The following is an 18,227-nucleotide window of genomic DNA, read 5'->3' as shown; positions in this document are numbered from 1 at the left end:
TTGACCTGTTGGCCATTTCTGCCCCCCCTGGGGGCAGATGGGCCTATTTTTCTAGACCCACCTGCCCCCAAGGGGGGCAGAAGCCACGTAGACACCAGGGATAGTGTGTGTGTGTGTGTGTGTTAGTGGATGGGGGGGGGCTTGGGCAAGGGTCGCCCCCCACTTTGGGGGCACATGTACCCAGGCCATTTCTGCACCCCTTGGAGACAGATCAGCCTATTATTTTTAGGCTGATCTGCCCCCAAGGGGGGCAGAAACCACTGGAACGCCAGGGATTTTTTTTTATGTGTTTATTTTTGTGGGGGGGCGTCCCCTCGGGCACGGGGCGCCCCCCCAAGGGGGGCATTGACCTGTTGGCCATTTCTGCCCCCCCTGGGGGCAGATGGGCCTATTTTTCTAGACCCACCTGCCCCCAAGGGGGGCAGAAGCCACGTAGACACCAGGGATAGTGTGTGTGTGTGTGTGTGTTAGTGGATGGGGGGGGGCTTGGGCAAGGGTCGCCCCCCACTTTGGGGGCACATGTACCCAGGCCATTTCTGCACCCCTTGGAGACAGATCAGCCTATTATTTTTAGGCTGATCTGCCCCCAAGGGGGGCAGAAACCACTAGAACGCCAGGGATTTTTTTTTATGTGTTTATTTTTGTGGGGGGGTGTCCCCTTGGGCACGGGGCGCCCCCCCAAGGGGGGCATTGACCTGTTGGCCATTTCTGCCCCCCCTGGGGCAGATGGGCCTATATTTCTAGACCCACCTGCCCCCAAGGGGGGCAGAAGCCACGTAGACACCAGGGATAGTGTGTGTGTGTGTGTGAGTGTTAGTGGATGGGGGGGGGCTTGGGCAAGGGTCGCCCCCCACTTTGGGGGCACATGTACCCAGGCCATTTCTGCACCCCTTGGAGACAGATCAGCCTATTATTTTTAGGCTGATCTGCCCCCAAGGGGGGCAGAAACCACTAGAACGCCAGGGATTTTTTTTTATTTGTTTATTTTTGTGGGGGGGGCGTCCCCTTGGTCACGGGGCGCCCCCCCAAGGGGGGCATTGACCTGTTGGCCATTTCTACACCCCCTGGGGGCAGATGGGCCTATTTTCTTAGGCCCACCTGCCCCCAAGGGGGCAGAAGCCACTTAGGCACCAGGGATAGTGTTGTGTGTGTTTTTTTTGTTTTTTTTTGTTTGAGGGCTGTCCCCTTTGGCAAGGGTCGCTCTCCATGGGGACACAGTACTAAAGGTATTTTCTGGCTTCCTTGGGGCAGACAGGCCTATTTTTTTAGTAGGCCCATCTGCCCCTATGACAGAATCCACTTAGGCACCAATTTCTAAAATGTTTGATGGTGGGGTGTTTGTCAACTGAAGAAGTCTTTGCATTTGTGATAAAAAAAAAATTCCTCCTTTTTGTTCTAGTTCAAAGCTTTTGCTTTATTTGCTGTGGCTCCTTGCGGTTTTGGCGGTGGTTGACCTGCAGTTTGCACAGTTGCATGTTTTAGGTAAGTAAAAACAATTTACTCCAAAGGAGTATTGTTGCCATGCATGAATGACATGTTTGTAGGGGGTGTACTAAATGCAGGATTGTGTGTGAAATTGTCCTTAGGTTTGTGCACAATGATATTTGTTGTGTCTTATTTCTAATTTGCCTTTCTTTCTTTCTTTTTAGTGGGATATCATTGGTGATTGCTGTGTAGTTGCTGGTGAATCAAGCTTTTTCAGGCAAGTGAGCGGTATAGTTTTTGAGTTTGTAACTCTTACTAACAAAGCTACACTTTGTTACTTGTCTTACACAGTGCTGGTTGTTGGTGGTGAATTTGTCCAGTTAATTTTAGCAGGAGAGATCATGGCTAGCCGCAGGATGACCGCTCAGCAGGTGGTTGGTATGCTTTTTGAGTCACAGTCTGATCATGACTATGAGACGGACTCTGCATCTGAGGCAGAGGAGGAAGTCAGAGATTCTGGCAGTGATGTTTCTGTTGGAGGGGAATCTTCTGATGATGAAGCCACACTCAGTGCAGATGAAGGTTCTGTTTTAGAGGAGGACATTGATGTGCCAATAGTGCAGCAACCTGGGGCTGAAAGGTTTCCCGTTAGAAGACCTGATGTCTGGGTTGCCCCAAACATGGAGCAGCCAGAGTTGCCTGCCTTTACTGGTCTCCCGGGGTGTAACGCCAATACAGAGAACTTTATGCCTATCAATTTCTTTGAGTTATTCATGGATGATGTGTTTTTGGAAGAGATTGTTGAGCAGACTAATTTGTATGCGGAGCAGCATTTGAGGGACAACGCTGCTAGACTTAGGCCACACTCTAGAGCTGCCCAGTGGATTCCCACAAATTTGGAGGAGCTAAAAAAGTTTTTGGGTTTGACTTTTTTGATGGGGTTGATAAGGAAGCCGTCACTGGCTTCTTATTGGTCTACTAGTCCCTTGATGGCAACAGCTATATTTCCAGCTACCATGAGTCGTAATCGGTATTTGCTTCTTCTTAGGATGCTGCATTTTGTTGACAATGCATTAGCCTTGCCACGAGATCACCCAGATTCTGACCGTCTTTTTAAGATTAGGCCTGTCCTTGATCATTTTGTAGATCGGTTTTCGGAGGTCTATGTTCCAGGCAAAGAGATAAGTGTGGACGAGTCTTTGGTCCTCTTCAAGGGTCGTTTGGTTTTTAGGCAGTACATTCCTAGCAAAAGGGCACGATATGGAATTAAATTGTATATGCTGTCTGAAAGTAGGACAGGATATGTGTATAGTTTCCGTGTGTACACTGGTAGGGATTCCAATATTGACCCCCCTGGTTGTCCTCCCACTTTTGGAGTTACTGAGAAAATAGTGTGGGATCTTGGTAGACGACTGTTCAACAAAGGTCACCATTTGTATGTAGATAACTTCTACACTGGTGTGCAGTTGTTCAAGGAATTGTTTAGAGTGGACACAGTTGCTTGTGGCACAATCCGTTCTAACCGGAAAGGCTATCCAAGGGAGCTTGTCTGTAAAAAACTTGAGAGGGGACAGTGCTGTGCCTTGCGGAACGAGGAGCTGCTAGCTTTGAAATTTTCAGACAAGAGGGATGTCTACATGCTAAGTACCATCCATGATGAGAGTACTTCCCCTGTGACTGTTTGGGGCCAGGTTGCTGAAGTGCGCAAACCTGTGTGCATTTTAGATTATAATAAGCACATGGGAGGTGTAGATAGAGTTGACCAGAGGTTGGAACCTTATACTGCTATTCGTAAGTCTTATGTTTGGTATAAGAAGTTAGCACTTCACCTCTTCCACTTAGCAACCTTCAATGCTTTTATTGTGTTTAGGGATAGGTCTCCAGACTCAAAGATGACATTTGTGAAATTTCAGGAGTCAGTGATAGAGAGCCTTATTGTGGTGGAACAGGCCAGAGTTCCTAGAGAAGCAGTGGTGGAGGATGTGGCTAGATTGAAAGATCGCCACTTTGCTGAGCACATTCCTCCCACACCCAAAAAAGACTTTCCAGCTAAGAAATGTAGAGTGTGTTTTCGAAGAGGTATCCGGAGGGAGACTCGAATGTACTGCCCAGATTGTCCTTCAAAGCCTGGGCTGTGTGTCGGTGCTTGTTTTAAGAATTACCACACCCAGAAGAATTTCTGGGAACAACCATGAGTGTAAACTCATGTCTGTTTTGTATTTTCATGTGTTTAGTTTCATGGTTAGCATTTCTGTCATGTTGTTAGTTAGAGCTTTTGTGTTTGTTGTTTTGTAATTCTTTCTACTTAGTTAGGGGTTCCTCTGTTAAAAAAAAAAAAAATATGATGCCATTGTGTGTGGAGTGGGGCTTGGCTGAGACTGTACATATTGACTTGATGTTGGCTACTGCAACACACTGCAAGCCAAACACCAGTCCACACACTCCCATCAGCTGGTGTGATTGTTGTATCAGGCATGTGGGCGTATGTAAGTGATGGGCCCTTGAGTGGCGCTGTCTGTCGATGTGAGTGTTGTAATGTGCTGGGCCCGTGGCTGGCGGTGTGAATGGCCTTGTGTGTGTCATGTATGAAAGTTGTGTGAATGGACTGTAAAGCGGTTGGTGCCTTGTCGCGGCTTTACAGCTCACGAGCTGTGAGTCATTGGTTCAGTTTTTTGCCTTTCAGTTACTAACAGTGCTTTTCATTTTTGTGAAAGCTCTTGTTAGTAAAATTTGATCCACTGAACCATCACTCACCCTCGTGCCAAATCCAACCAGTATGTGTGGTAAAAATGACCAAACCTGCTCCGCTGTAATCAGGCGTCGCAGCACACCTATGACACGCTAGGTGCCTCAGGTGGGACCCCGATGATGAAGCATGCCACCAACTTGGTTGGTGGGTGAGGGGTCTTTTTCACATAACCTAAGTGTGTTTCTTTTCAAAATTTTAGTGTTTGGCACATCACGGACGTATGTGGGCACATCAAAACGATATATTACAAAACTACCTGTGTTTGGGGGGGGAGAGGGCACCTATGTTTTTGGTCCTGTGTGCGGCCTTCATCTAGGGAAACCTACCAAACCCAGACATTTTTTAAAACTAGACACCCCAAGGAGTCTAGGGAGGAGTGGCTTGCGTGGATCCCCCAACATTTTCTTACCCAGACTCCTCTGTAAACCTCAAAATGTGCTTAAAAAAAGCATATTTTCCTGACTTTTCTTCGTACTATCACCACTCCAGCACAAAATTCCTACTCCCCAGTGTTCCCCTCAGTCTCCCAAATAAAATGACACCTCACGTATGTGGGTCCCCAAAGCAGAGTCAGTCTAAAGATGTATAAAAGAATATGTCCTTATAAACTCGCAGTACTATCCCCTGTATCTCTACAAGTTTTGGGCCTTATTCTGTTGGAGGCACCTGGCCCACCCACACAACTGAGGTATCATTTTTATCGGGAGACTTGGGGGAACGCTGGGTGGAAGGAAATTTGTGGCTCCACTCAGATTCCAGAACTTTCTGTCACCGAAATGTGTGAAAAATGCGTTTTTTTAGCCAATATTTGAGGTTTGGAAAGGATTCTGGGTAACAGAACCTGGTCAGAGCCCCTCAAGTCACCCCATCTTGGATTCCCCTAGGTCTCTAGTTTTCAGAAATGCACAGGTTTGGTAGGTTTCCCTAGGTGCTGGCTGAGCTACAGGCCAAAAACTACAGGTAGGCACTGTTTTCAATGAAAAAATGTGATGTGTCCACGCTGCGCTTTGGGGCGTTTCCTGTCGCGGGCGCTAGGCCTACCCACACAAGTGAGGTATCATTTTTATCGGGAGACGTGGGGGAACGCTGGGTGGAAGGAAATTTGTGGCCCCTCTCAGATTCCAGAACTTTCTGCCACAGAAATGTGAGGAACATGTGTTTTTTTAGCCAAATTTTGAGCTTTGCAAAGGATTCTGGGTAACAGAACCTGGTCCGAGCCCCGCCAGTCACCCCTCCTTGGATTCCCCTAGGTCTCTAGTTTTCAGAAATGCACAGGTTTGGTAGGTTTCCCTAGGTGGCGGCTGAGCTACAGGCCAAAATCTACAGGTAGGCACTTTGCTAAAAACAGGTCTGTTTTCTGTGATGTGTCCACGTTGCGCTTTGGGGCGTTTCCTCTCGCGGGCGCTAGGCCTACCCACACAAGTGAGGTATCATTTTTATTGGGAGACGTGGGGGAACGCTGGGTGGAAGGAAATTTGTGGCTCCTCTCAGATTCCAGAACTTTCTGCCACAGAAATGTGAGGAACATGTGTTTTTTTAGCCAATTTTTGAGCTTTGCAAAGGATTCTGGGTAACAGAACCTGGTCCGAGCCCCGCCAGTCACCCCTCCTTGGATTCCCCTAGGTCTCTAGTTTTCAGAAATGTACAGGTTTGGTAGGTTTCCCTAGGTGCCGGCTGAGCTAGAGGCCAAAATCTACAGGTAGTCACTTCGCAAAAAACACCTCTGTTTTCTTCCAAAATTTTGGTGGTGTCCACGTTGCGCTTTGGGGCGTTTCCTGTCGCGGGCGCTAGGCCTACCCACGCTAGTGAGGTATCATTTTTATCGGGAGACTTGGGGGAACGCTGGGTGGAAGGAAATTTGTGGCTCCTCCCAGATTCCAGAACTTTCTGCCACAGAAATGTGAGGAACATGTGTTTTTTTAGCCAATTTTTGAGCTTTGCAAAGGATTCTGGGTAACAGAACCTGGTCCGAGCCCCGCCAGTCACCCCTCCTTGGATTCCCCTAGGTCTCTAGTTTTCAGAAATGCACAGGTTTGGTAGGTTTCCCTAGGTGGCGGCTGAGCTACAGGCCAAAATCTACAGGTAGGCACTTTGCTAAAAACAGGTCTGTTTTCTGTGATGTGTCCACGTTGCGCTTTGGGGCGTTTCCTGTCGCGGGCGCTAGGCCTACCCACACAAGTGAGGTATCATTTTTATCGGGAGACGTGGGGGAACGCTGGGTGGAAGGAAATTTGTGGCTCCTCTCAGATTCCAGAACTTTCTGCCACAGAAATGTGAGGAACATGTGTTTTTTAGCCAATTTTTGAGCTTTGCAAAGGATTCTGGGTAACAGAACCTGGTCCGAGCCCCGCCAGTCACCCCTCCTTGGATTCCCCTAGGTCTCTAGTTTTCAGAAATGCACAGGTTTGGTAGGTTTCCCTAGGTGGCGGCTGAGCTACAGGCCAAAATCTACAGGTAGGCACTTCGCTAAAAACAGGTCTGTTTTCTTCCAAAATTTTGGTGGTGTCCACGTTGCGCTTTGGGGCGTTTCCTGTCGCGGGCGCTAGGCCTACCCACGCAAGTGAGGTATCATTTTTATTGGGAGACTTGGGGGAACGCTGGGTGGAAGGAAATTTGTGGCTCCTCCCAGATTCCAGAACTTTCTGCCACAGAAATGTGAGGAACATGTGTTTTTTTAGCCAATTTTTGAGCTTTGCAAAGGATTCTGGGTAACAGAACCTGGTCCGAGCCCCGCCAGTCACCCCTCCTTGGATTCCCCTAGGTCTCTAGTTTTCAGAAATGCACAGGTTTGGTAGGTTTCCCTAGGTGGCGGCTGAGCTACAGGCCAAAATCTACAGGTAGGCACTTTGCAAAAAACAGGTCTGTTTTCTGTGATGTGTCCACGTTGCGCTTTGGGGCGTTTCCTGTCGCGGGCGCTAGGCCTACCCACACAAGTGAGGTATCATTTTTATCGGGAGACGTGGGGGAACGCTGGGTGGAAGGAAATTTGTGGCTCCTCTCAGATTCCAGAACTTTCTGCCACAGAAATGTGAGGAACATGTGTTTTTTAGCCAATTTTTGAGCTTTGCAAAGGATTCTGGGTAACAGAACCTGGTCCGAGCCCCGCCAGTCACCCCTCCTTGGATTCCCCTAGGTCTCTAGTTTTCAGAAATGCACAGGTTTGGTAGGTTTCCCTAGGTGGCGGCTGAGCTACAGGCCAAAATCTACAGGTAGGCACTTCGCTAAAAACAGGTCTGTTTTCTTCCAAAATTTTGGTGGTGTCCACGTTGCGCTTTGGGGCGTTTCCTGTCGCGGGCGCTAGGCCTACCCACGCAAGTGAGGTATCATTTTTATCGGGAGACTTGGGGGAACGCTGGGTGGAAGGAAATTTGTGGCTCCTCCCAGATTCCAGAACTTTCTGCCACAGAAATGTGAGGAACATGTGTTTTTTTAGCCAATTTTTGAGCTTTGCAAAGGATTCTGGGTAACAGAACCTGGTCCGAGCCCCGCCAGTCACCCCTCCTTGGATTCCCCTAGGTCTCTAGTTTTCAGAAATGCACAGGTTTGGTAGGTTTCCCTAGGTGGCGGCTGAGCTACAGGCCAAAATCTACAGGTAGGCACTTTGCTAAAAACAGGTCTGTTTTCTGTGATGTGTCCACGTTGCGCTTTGGGGCGTTTCCTGTCGCGGGCGCTAGGCCTACCCACACAAGTGAGGTATCATTTTTATCGGGAGACGTGGGGGAACGCTGGGTGGAAGGAAATTTGTGGCTCCTCTCAGATTCCAGAACTTTCTGCCACAGAAATGTGAGGAACATGTGTTTTTTTAGCCAATTTTTGAGCTTTGCAAAGGATTCTGGGTAACAGAACCTGGTCCGAGCCCCGCCAGTCACCCCTCCTTGGATTCCCCTAGGTCTCTAGTTTTCAGAAATGCACAGGTTTGGTAGGTTTCCCTAGGTGGCGGCTGAGCTACAGGCCAAAATCTACAGGTAGGCACTTCGCTAAAAACAGGTCTGTTTTCTTCCAAAATTTTGGTGGTGTCCACGTTGCGCTTTGGGGCGTTTCCTGTCGCGGGCGCTAGGCCTATCCACGCAAGTGAGGTATCATTTTTATCGGGAGACTTGGGGGAACGCTGGGTGGAAGGAAATTTGTGGCTCCTCCCAGATTCCAGAACTTTCTGCCACAGAAATGTGAGGAACATGTGTTTTTTTAGCCAATTTTTGAGCTTTGCAAAGGATTCTGGGTAACAGAACCTGGTCCGAGCCCCGCCAGTCACCCCTCCTTGGATTACCCTAGGTCTCTAGTTTTCAGAAATGCACAGGTTTGGTAGGTTTCCCTAGGTGGCGGCTGAGCTACAGGCCAAAATCTACAGGTAGGCACTTTGCTAAAAACAGGTCTGTTTTCTGTGATGTGTCCACGTTGCGCTTTGGGGCGTTTCCTGTCGCGGGCGCTAGGCCTACCCACACAAGTGAGGTATCATTTTTATCGGGAGACGTGGGGGAACGCTGGGTGGAAGGAAATTTGTGGCTCCTCTCAGATTCCAGAACTTTCTGCCACAGAAATGTGAGGAACATGTGTTTTTTTAGCCAATTTTTGAGCTTTGCAAAGGATTCTGGGTAACAGAACCTGGTCCGAGCCCCGCCAGTCACCCCTCCTTGGATTCCCCTAGGTCTCTAGTTTTCAGAAATGCACAGGTTTGGTAGGTTTCCCTAGGTGGCGGCTGAGCTACAGGCCAAAATCTACAGGTAGGCACTTCGCTAAAAACAGGTCTGTTTTCTTCCAAAATTTTGGTGGTGTCCACGTTGCGCTTTGGGGCGTTTCCTGTCGCGGGCGCTAGGCCTACCCACGCAAGTGAGGTATCATTTTTATCAGGAGACTTGGGGGAATGCTGGGTGGAAGGAAATTTGTGGCTCCTCCCAGATTCCAGAACTTTCTGCCACAGAAATGTGAGGAACATGTGTTTTTTTAGCCAATTTTTGAGCTTTGCAAAGGATTCTGGGTAACAGAACCTGGTCCGAGCCCCGCCAGTCACCCCTCCTTGGATTCCCCTAGGTCTCTAGTTTTCAGAAATGCACAGGTTTGGTGGGTTTCCCTAGGTGGCGGCTGAGCTAGAGGCCAAAATCTACAGGTAGGCACTTTGCTAAAAACAGGTCTGTTTTCTGTGATGTGTCCACGTTGCGCTTTGGGGCGTTTCCTGTCGCGGGCGCTAGGCCTACCCACACAAGTGAGGTATCATTTTTATCGGGAGACGTGGGGGAACGCTGGGTGGAAGGAAATTTGTGGCTCCTCTCAGATTCCAGAACTTTCTGCCACAGAAATGTGAGGAACATGTGTTTTTTTAGCCAATTTTTGAGCTTTGCAAAGGATTCTGGGTAACAGAACCTGGTCCGAGCCCCGCCAGTCACCCCTCCTTGGATTCCCCTAGGTCTCTAGTTTTCAGAAATGCACAGGTTTGGTAGGTTTCCCTAGGTGGCGGCTGAGCTACAGGCCAAAATCTACAGGTAGGCACTTCGCAAAAAACACCTCTGTTTTCTTCCAAAATTTTGGTGGTGTCCACATTGCACTTTGGGGCGTTTCCTGTCGCGGGCGCTAGGCCTACCCACGCAAGTGAGGTATCATTTTTATCGGGAGACTTGGGGGAACGCTGGGTGGAAGGAAATTTGTGGCTCCTCTCAGATTCCAGAACTTTCTGTCACTCAAATGTGAGGAAAATGCGTTTTTTTAGCCAAAATATGAGGTTTGCAAAGGATTCTGGGTAACAGAACCTGGTCCGAGCGCCGCCAGTCACCCCTCCTTGGATTCCCCTAGGTCTCTAGTTTTCAGAAATGCACAGGTTTGGTAGGTTTCCCTAGGTGGCGGCTGAGCTAGAGGCCAAAATCTACAGGTAGGCACTTTGCTAAAAACAGGTCTGTTTTCTGTGATGTGTCCACGTAGCGCTTTGGGGCGTTTCCTGTCGCGGGCGCTAGGCCTACCCACACAAATGAGGTATCATTTTTATCGGGAGACGTGGGGGAACGCTGGGTGGAAGGAAATTTGTGGCTCCTCTCAGATTCCAGAACTTTCTGCCACAGAAATGTGAGGAACATGTGTTTTTTTAGCCAATTTTTTAGCTTTGCAAAGGATTCTGGGTAACAGAACCTGGTCCGAGCCACACAAATCACCCCATCTTGGATTCCCCTAGGTCTCTAGTTTTCAGAAATGCACAGGTTTGGTAGGTTTCCCTAGGTGGCGGCTGAGCTAGAGGCCAAAATCTACAGGTAGGCACTTTGCTAAAAACAGGTCTGTTTTCTGTGATGTGTCCACGTTGCGCTTTGGGGCGTTTCCTGTCGCGGGCGCTAGGCCTACCCACACAAGTGAGGTATCATTTTTATCGGGAGACGTGGGGGAACGCTGGGTGGAAGGACATTTGTGGCTCCTCTCAGATTCCAGCACTTTCTGCCACAGAAATGTGAGGAACATGTGTTTTTTTAGCCAATTTTTTAGCTTTGCAAAGGATTCTGGGTAACAGAACCTGGTCCGAGCCACACAAATCACCCCATCTTGGATTCCCCTAGGTCTCTAGTTTTCAGAAATGCACAGGTTTGGTAGGTTTCCCTAGGTGGCGGCTGAGCTAGAGGCCAAAATCTACAGGTAGGCACTTTGCTAAAAACAGGTCTGTTTTCTGTGATGTGTCCACATTGCGCTTTGGGGTGTTTCCTGTCGCGGGCGCTAGGCCTACCCACACAAGTGAGGTATCATTTTTATCGGGAGACGTGGGGGAACGCTGGGTGGAAGGAAATTTGTGGCTCCTCTCAGATTCCAGAACTTTCTGCCACAGAAATGTGAGGAACATGTGTTTTTTTAGCCAAATTTTGAGGTTTGCAAAGGATTCTGGGTAACAGAACCTGGTCCGAGCCACACAAATCACCCCATCTTGGATTCCCCTAGGTCTCTAGTTTTCAGAAATGCACAGGTTTGGTAGGTTTCCCTAGGTGGCGGCTGAGCTAGAGGCCAAAATCTACAGGTAGGCACTTTGCTAAAAACAGGTCTGTTTTCTGTGATGTGTCCACGTTGCGCTTTGGTGCGTTTCCTGTCGCGGGCGCTAGGCCTACCCACACAAGTGAGGTATCATTTTTATCGGGAGACTTGGGGGAACATAGAATAGCAAAACAAGTGTTATTGCCCCTTGTCTTTCTCTACATTTTTCCCTTCCAAATGTAAGACAGTGTGTAAAAAAGACGTCTATTTGAGAAATGCCCTGTAATTCACATGCTAGTATGGGCAGCCCGGAATTCAGAGATGTGCAAATAACCACTGCTTCTCAACACCTTATCTTGTGCCCATTTTGGAAATACAAAGGTTTTCTTGATAGCTATTTTTTACTCTTTATATTTCAGCAAATGAATTGCTGTATACCCGGCATAGAATGAAAACCCACTGCAGGGTGCAGGTCATTTATTGGCTCTGGGTACCTAGAGTTCTTGATGAACCTACAAGCCCTATATATCCCCGCAACCAGAAGAGTCCAGCAGACGTAACGGTATATTGCTTTCGAAAATCTGACATTGCAGGAAAAAGTTACAGAGTAAAACTTAGAGAAAAATTGATGTTTTTTTCACCTCAATTTCAATATTTTTCTTTTTCAGTTGCTATTTTCTGTAGGAAACCCTTGTAGGATCTACACAAATTACCCCTTGCTGAATTCAGAATTTTGTCTACTTTTCAGAAATGTTGCGGTTTATGGGATCCAGCGTTGGTTTCATGCCCATTTCTGTCACTGACTGGAAGGAGGCTGAAAGCACAAAAAATCGTAAAAATGGGGTATGTCCCAGTAAAATGCCAAAATTGGGTTGAAAAATTGGGTTTTCTGATTCAAGTCTGCCTGTTCCTGAAAGCTGGGAAGCTGGTGATTTTATCACCGCAAACCCTTTGTTGATGCCCTTTTCAGGGAAAAAACCACAAGCCTTCTTCTGCAGCCCATTTTTCCAAATTTTTAAAAAAAAATGAAATTTTCACAGTTTTTTGGCTAATTTCTTGGCCTCCTTCTGGGGAACCCACAAAGTCTGGGTACCTCTAGAATCCCTAGGATGTTGGAAAAAAAGGACGCAAATTTGGCATGGGTAGCTTATGTGAACAAAAAGTTATGAGGGCCTAAGCGCGAACTGCTCCAAATAGCCAAAAAAAGGCTCGGCACAGGAGGGGGAAAAGGCCTGGCAGCGAAGGGGTTAATTAATAGTTACTGAATATGTTCAACAGGCAATTTCTTCACAGACATTTTACTGTTATACTTAATATCTGTTCATATAACAAGGCACTTACAGCTAAGAAGGCCGGGCTGATAGCTACCCAGCAAACTCTCCAGAACAGTCCAGGGGCAAAGCCCAGCATAGCTTTCACGTCATTACAAAATCTCTGTATTCCTGAAATTGAAGGAAACGTACAGATTTAATGCTTAATGTATTGTAGAAACATACATCTATATCATTTATGCAATAAAAATATGTCAACCATACCTCTAGTATATATCTGCAAATGTTTACAATGGCCATTTCCGCACAGTGGAATAATGCACTCAAGGCGTGCACGATTTCTGCGACTAGCAGGCATGAATGCCAAGCCTCCGACCACCCGACCCCCCGACCCACTCCTAGGCTTGGTATAAACAGCACAAGAATAAGTGGCAGCCAGAGATGGCTGCTATTGTTGTCAGTAGGAGGAAGCACCGTTTAATAAAGGATGTTTGACAAAAGCATCAAGCCAGAAAAAATGACAAACATTTCCTATATTACAGTAAAGATAGTAGAAAGATACATCCCAGTACACATACTTTGTAAGCCTAACCCGATGATGATCACTTTTTCAAAAGTTAAAATTCCTATTCCTATTCTATGCAAGAACAGGCGCATATTGCTGACAATTCGTATCCCTAATATGAGGCCAACGGCCTGGTGCATCACACCAACAAGGGTAAACATTAACCTATAGAAGACACATCTAGGGGCATATTTATACTCCGTTTGCGCCGGAATTGCGTCGTTTTTTTTGACGCAATTTCGACGCAAAACTAACTCCATATTTATACTTTGGCGTTAGACGCGTCTAGCGCCAAAGTCCATGGAGTTAGCGTCATTTTTTAGCGTGGACACCTACTTTGCGTTAATTATATGCAAGGTAGGCGTTCCCGTCTAAAAAATCGACTCCGAGGCATGTGCGTCGGATTTATACTCCCGGGCAAAATTCACGCCCGGGAGTGGGCAGGTCCAAAAAAATGACGTACAGCCGCTTTTGCGCCGTTTTTTAGCGCCTGCAAAAGGCAGGCGTTAAGGGACCTGTGGGCTCTGAAGGAGCCCAGAGGTGCCCTCCCATGCCCCCAGGGACACCCCCTGTCACCCTTGCCCACCCCAGGAGGACACCCAAGGCTGGAGGGACCCATCCCAGGGACATTAAGGTAAGTTCAGGTAAGTTTAAAAAAAAATAAAAAATTGTGGCATAGGGGGGCCTGATTTGTGCCCCCCTACATGCCACTATGCCCAATGACCATGCCCAGGGGACATAAGTCCCCTGGGCATGGCCATTGGGCAAGGGGGCATGACTCCTGTCTTTGCTAAGACAGAAGTCATTTCTATGGGGGTTGGGAGTGAAAAAAAATGGCGCAAATCGGGTTGAGGCGAAAAAATTGCCTCAACCTGACTTGCCCCGTTTCTTGACGCCCAAGCCCCATATCCCCCTACGCTGGCGCTGCCTGGTGTATGTCGTTTTTTTTAACGCACACCAGACGGCGCCGGCGGCTAACGCCGGCTAACGTCATTCAATAAATACGGCGCCCACATGGCGCTTCAGAATGCCGTTAGCCGGCGCTAATTTTTTTGACGCAAAACTGCGTTAGCGCAGTTTTGCGTCAAAAAGTATAAATATGGGCCCTAATCTTTAGATACTGGGGGGCCGAACCACATATTGATTATCCCTGCCAGTGCATCCGCGGTTGACTAGCTAGCCACCACCCCAAATGGGCAACTCAGCAGTAGAGCTAGAGGGACCTTGACCACCAGCAGGTCAGTCCCACATGCCCGCCAAATCATATTCCCATGTAGAGATTGCCAAGAAAAAATAAGGTGTCCTTGCTCACTCCATTAAGTTTTATGAACTTTTGTCAGCACCAGGATGACAAGGTCCTAGGTGCCCGCCAAATCATATTCCAATGTAGAGACTGTCAAGAAAAATAGAAGGTGTCCTTATGAAAAGGTCACAGATGAGTTCCCTGATGAATTTAGCCTGCCCCCACCAAACACTTTGGGCCTGATTTAGATCCTGGCAGAGGGGATACTCCATCACAAACGTGTTGGATATCCCGTCCCCCATATTACGATTCCCATAGGAAACACGCATTTGCAATGCAATAGGTCTCGTATTTGCTTGAGTTAGAGCTATTTAGTTGATGTAAATGCATAGTTGGACTTTTCTTGCCACATAAATTGGTCAACCCTGCTGCATAATTTGGTCCTTTCAGGTCCGATGATTTCAGTGGCTTTGCATATAGCTAGAGCATTTACATTCTTCCTCTTTCTGCAGCAAAAATGAAAAAAATTGCCATTATTTTTTATATTTACATCACTGACCAAACTTTGTGTTCCCTGGGAAATTGTTTGCGAGTACCTATGACATAAAGAAGCCCTGCTTTCAGCCTTGTTGCTCTGTATAGTCATGCAATTCCTCTGTAACTTGCTATGTTCTTATAATGTAAGCATGGGGGGACGTTATCCCTCATTTCAAGCCATAACACCAAAGTAGCAATAGAAGTAGCCTCACACCAATTACTTTCAAGACTACAAAAATTGAAATACCAAAGCTTAGAGAATCTCAGCAGATGTTATCATATACCGCAGAAAGCTTTACTGACACCAAGATGCAACAGATTAAAAAGTATTTTTGAGACCTTGCACACAAATAAGATCAAAGAAGGCCCTTAAAATAGGAAACACATGTTCAAATGGTAAAGGCGAAAATGATAACAGCTTCAACAAAATTGTGTTATATAAAATATTTGATAACAAGGCATGTTTTTGTTAGACAAGTAACATCAATGGCCCGATATAAACATATTATAGATGAGAAAAACGTGTGCCGTTTAGTAAACGACAGCTGACCAAGTATTACACATCCCAAGTCACCACTAGCAGCACTCTACCCAAAAGGGAGTCACTATCTCAAAATCTGGGCAATCACCGCAAATAATGTGTGATGCCTTACTTCCATTAACTCTTTTTTCTATACCACTCAAAACGGAAGTACTTACAATTAAAAGGAGGAACATTTCAACATCATGTGAACATAACTCCTGCAAAAGTCTGCATTTCTTATATATTTGCTAAGACAATAATATACGCTGGCGTTAGAAAACTGACGTTGTACAAAGTCAACACCCACTTATTTTGGGGGTGAGTAGGATTTAACCATAACTGCTTTTGAATGGACAGCAAACCAGGACTGCTTGTGTTCTGAAAACATTAAACACGAACAATACAGTAACAAATGTAATTTCACACTGCACGCTGGTTTTGGACATATCACTGAGTCGCCTTGCTCACAGTAAAACTGCACCAGCCTCGGTTCCTGGCGCCCACTGCTATACTGCCACAGGAAGAGTGCGGGCTTGAAACTGCATCTAACTCGCATCCCAGGCATTAAAACACCACGCCAGGAAAGGAGGGAACTTATATATTTTTAGCGCCTTTCTTACCTACTTTAGTCAGCCGCTTGTTTTTGCTGAATGCCATGTTGGAGCTTAGTGAACAAAAGAGGAGAAAAAGGGTAGTCATGTGAGACTTTACGAGCCTCTGCAGAGGAATACTCAGGAAAGATATTCTCGGAGAGCATAGCGCCCTGCAGTATCACCTGGTGACAGGAGGATAAATCACATCTCTGTAACTATCAAGAGTGGTTAAAAGCCATTAAAAACAATCAATGGAGAAGGAAAACAGACGGTTGCGTCATGATGTTAATGACGTCATCGCGCACAACGTGCGGCGGCCATCTTAAATTTGAGGAATATGCATTAAATACTGTAGTGGTAGTGATTTTCTCTACGCATCGGCAGCGCGTAAGGAAATCAGTGTAAAGATTGTTGTGCTCACGATTGTCTTTGTGCAGTGGCTGCAGAGGGCAGAAACAGGTGCCCTCATAATAAAAAAGCCTCTAACATTTGACCTTGGTTTTTGAATGCACAGCAAATGTAACCAGAGAAGAACATGACTTAGAGCCCTGTTTACAGAAACAGACTGGAGCCACTGAACACATCCAGTGCTCTGGTCAAATGCTCTTAGCCTAAGAAAAAGTAGTCCCTAAGCACATGCTACATTGGCACAAGTGAAAGGGTACAAGTACTGTGGCCATGCTCCAGGGGAGTGCACAACTGAGGACAAAGGTGGGACAAAGAGGTAGGATTGACCAATAGCAAGCAAGGATTTTTTAAAGACACTTAAACAAAGCAATGAAAAAGCAGAGAGCCTACAAAGAAGTATATACTAAAGTATATACAAGAGGTCTCGAATGCTCGACCTAAAAATGGGATCATAATACGGCAGGCAGGATAACCATCAAGTTTTGCCCCCGAAAGAAGACCCAGTGATAACCAAATCTGCACAGAAATGGGCATTTAGTACCCAGTAAGTGTGTCTCCTGTAACATCAGGACGACTGGGGGCGTTGTCCTGGCAAAGAGGAGGACTGCTGTTCACTTAATCTGATCCAACAGGCCATTGACATTGACATTTCATGTCAGTACTTGAAAGATAGCCATCAGATGTAGGGTTGGGCATCCATCGAGTGTCATCTGAGTTGCAGAGGCCCTTCCAGTGAAGTGGATGTGAGTGCAGTGCAATAGTGGATAGCTGTGCTGCTTACTGAGTGTAATGTTACTAATCAACCAAGAAAAAGAAAAAGAAATCATTCCCTTCTTCCCAACTCATCCCCACCCCACACTTCCACCCTAGAAGAATCTGCTGCCCCAATATTTCCCCATGAATGCAACTGTTTACACTCTGTAACAGTCATTAGAGATCAACCTCCTCCTTTCAAGGCTCTTTCATCTAGGTGAACAAGGGTGTGCCCTTAGACTCAATAGTTCAGTGTCCCCTTCTGTTACCCATGCATTTTTTATTCCCTTAAGAATGTGGTTTGTATGAAGGGCTGTGGCTTACTGACAATTTAGTAGGGTCACTGTCACTCCTTCTCTGAGGTGGCCATGTGGGAGACCCTTTGGAATGAGCTACCCGCTCTTCCCTCTGATGACTCTTGTCTGTCTCAGAGGATTGGGATGAATCTCTGTGGAGTCCCTGACTACTCCAGCTACTCAGCGTTTTCTTGGTAGTGGACAGCAGAGGCTGCTGTGGTGTTCAGAACTGCTAGTCCATGTCTCGGAAGGCCTGCGGATGACACCAGCGAATTTCTGTTTGTCGGCGGCACACTCCCTCGCCTCCTCGGAGCTTGTTAAAAAGTGTGTTTGGGAATAGTGGACCACCTTCAGATCACTGGGTATCTCAACATGTATGCAGGGACATTTCCCGTAGTTTCACCTTGACTAAGTCAAAGTATTTAATTTTTTATTTTAATTTAATATAGACTGGAAGTATCATAATATTGGTCAGGGCACCCTGCCTGCGTTTTTCCTGCAGGATAGGTCTCAGTGGTTCAGTATTCAAGCAATCATGGGTTTGGGGGGTGCTCCGGGTGGCAGGTGCCAGGGCAAGGCTCTATGCGCTTGCTCCATAACAAACCATTGCAAAAGGGTTTGCTCCAGGAGCCACAGCCTTAGCCACACATCCAGAAATGTTCTCAGGAGCAATTACTCAGGGGAGTGAAGGGGGCCCCTTTAAGTTTTGTTACGCCACTGCAAGTACTCAACCCCTTCCGGGAATCCCACAAAGTGCAGGTTGTTCCGAGGGTACCGGTTTTCAGCATCCTCACTCTGACTTCAAGAGTGCAGCTGGTAGTGTTCAACTTGGCCACTGTCAGTTACGTTGTGTTATAGTTGAAAGATTTTCTTTTCAACTTCCTTTAATCTGCTTGCTATGTAAAGTAGGTCCTGCTAAAGGAGGGCCACA

General features: G+C 46.9%; 1 protein-coding gene across 1 annotated transcript in view; it reads right to left on the bottom strand.

Moving 5' to 3' along the window:
• Nucleotides 1–18,227, bottom strand: part of LOC138265155 (sodium-dependent serotonin transporter-like) — a 590,345-nt gene that overhangs the window by 74,362 nt on the left and 497,756 nt on the right. Inside the window, exon 11 of the mRNA XM_069212703.1 lies at nt 12,449–12,549. Within this exon, the coding sequence (XP_069068804.1) occupies nt 12,449–12,549 (101 nt within the window). The remainder of the gene's footprint in view (nt 1–12,448; nt 12,550–18,227) is intronic.

This window comes from Pleurodeles waltl, chromosome 11, assembly GCF_031143425.1.
Source record: "Pleurodeles waltl isolate 20211129_DDA chromosome 11, aPleWal1.hap1.20221129, whole genome shotgun sequence".
Taxonomy (NCBI): Eukaryota; Metazoa; Chordata; class Amphibia; order Caudata; family Salamandridae; genus Pleurodeles; species Pleurodeles waltl.
This window is presented reverse-complemented; position numbering and strand designations above follow the sequence as displayed.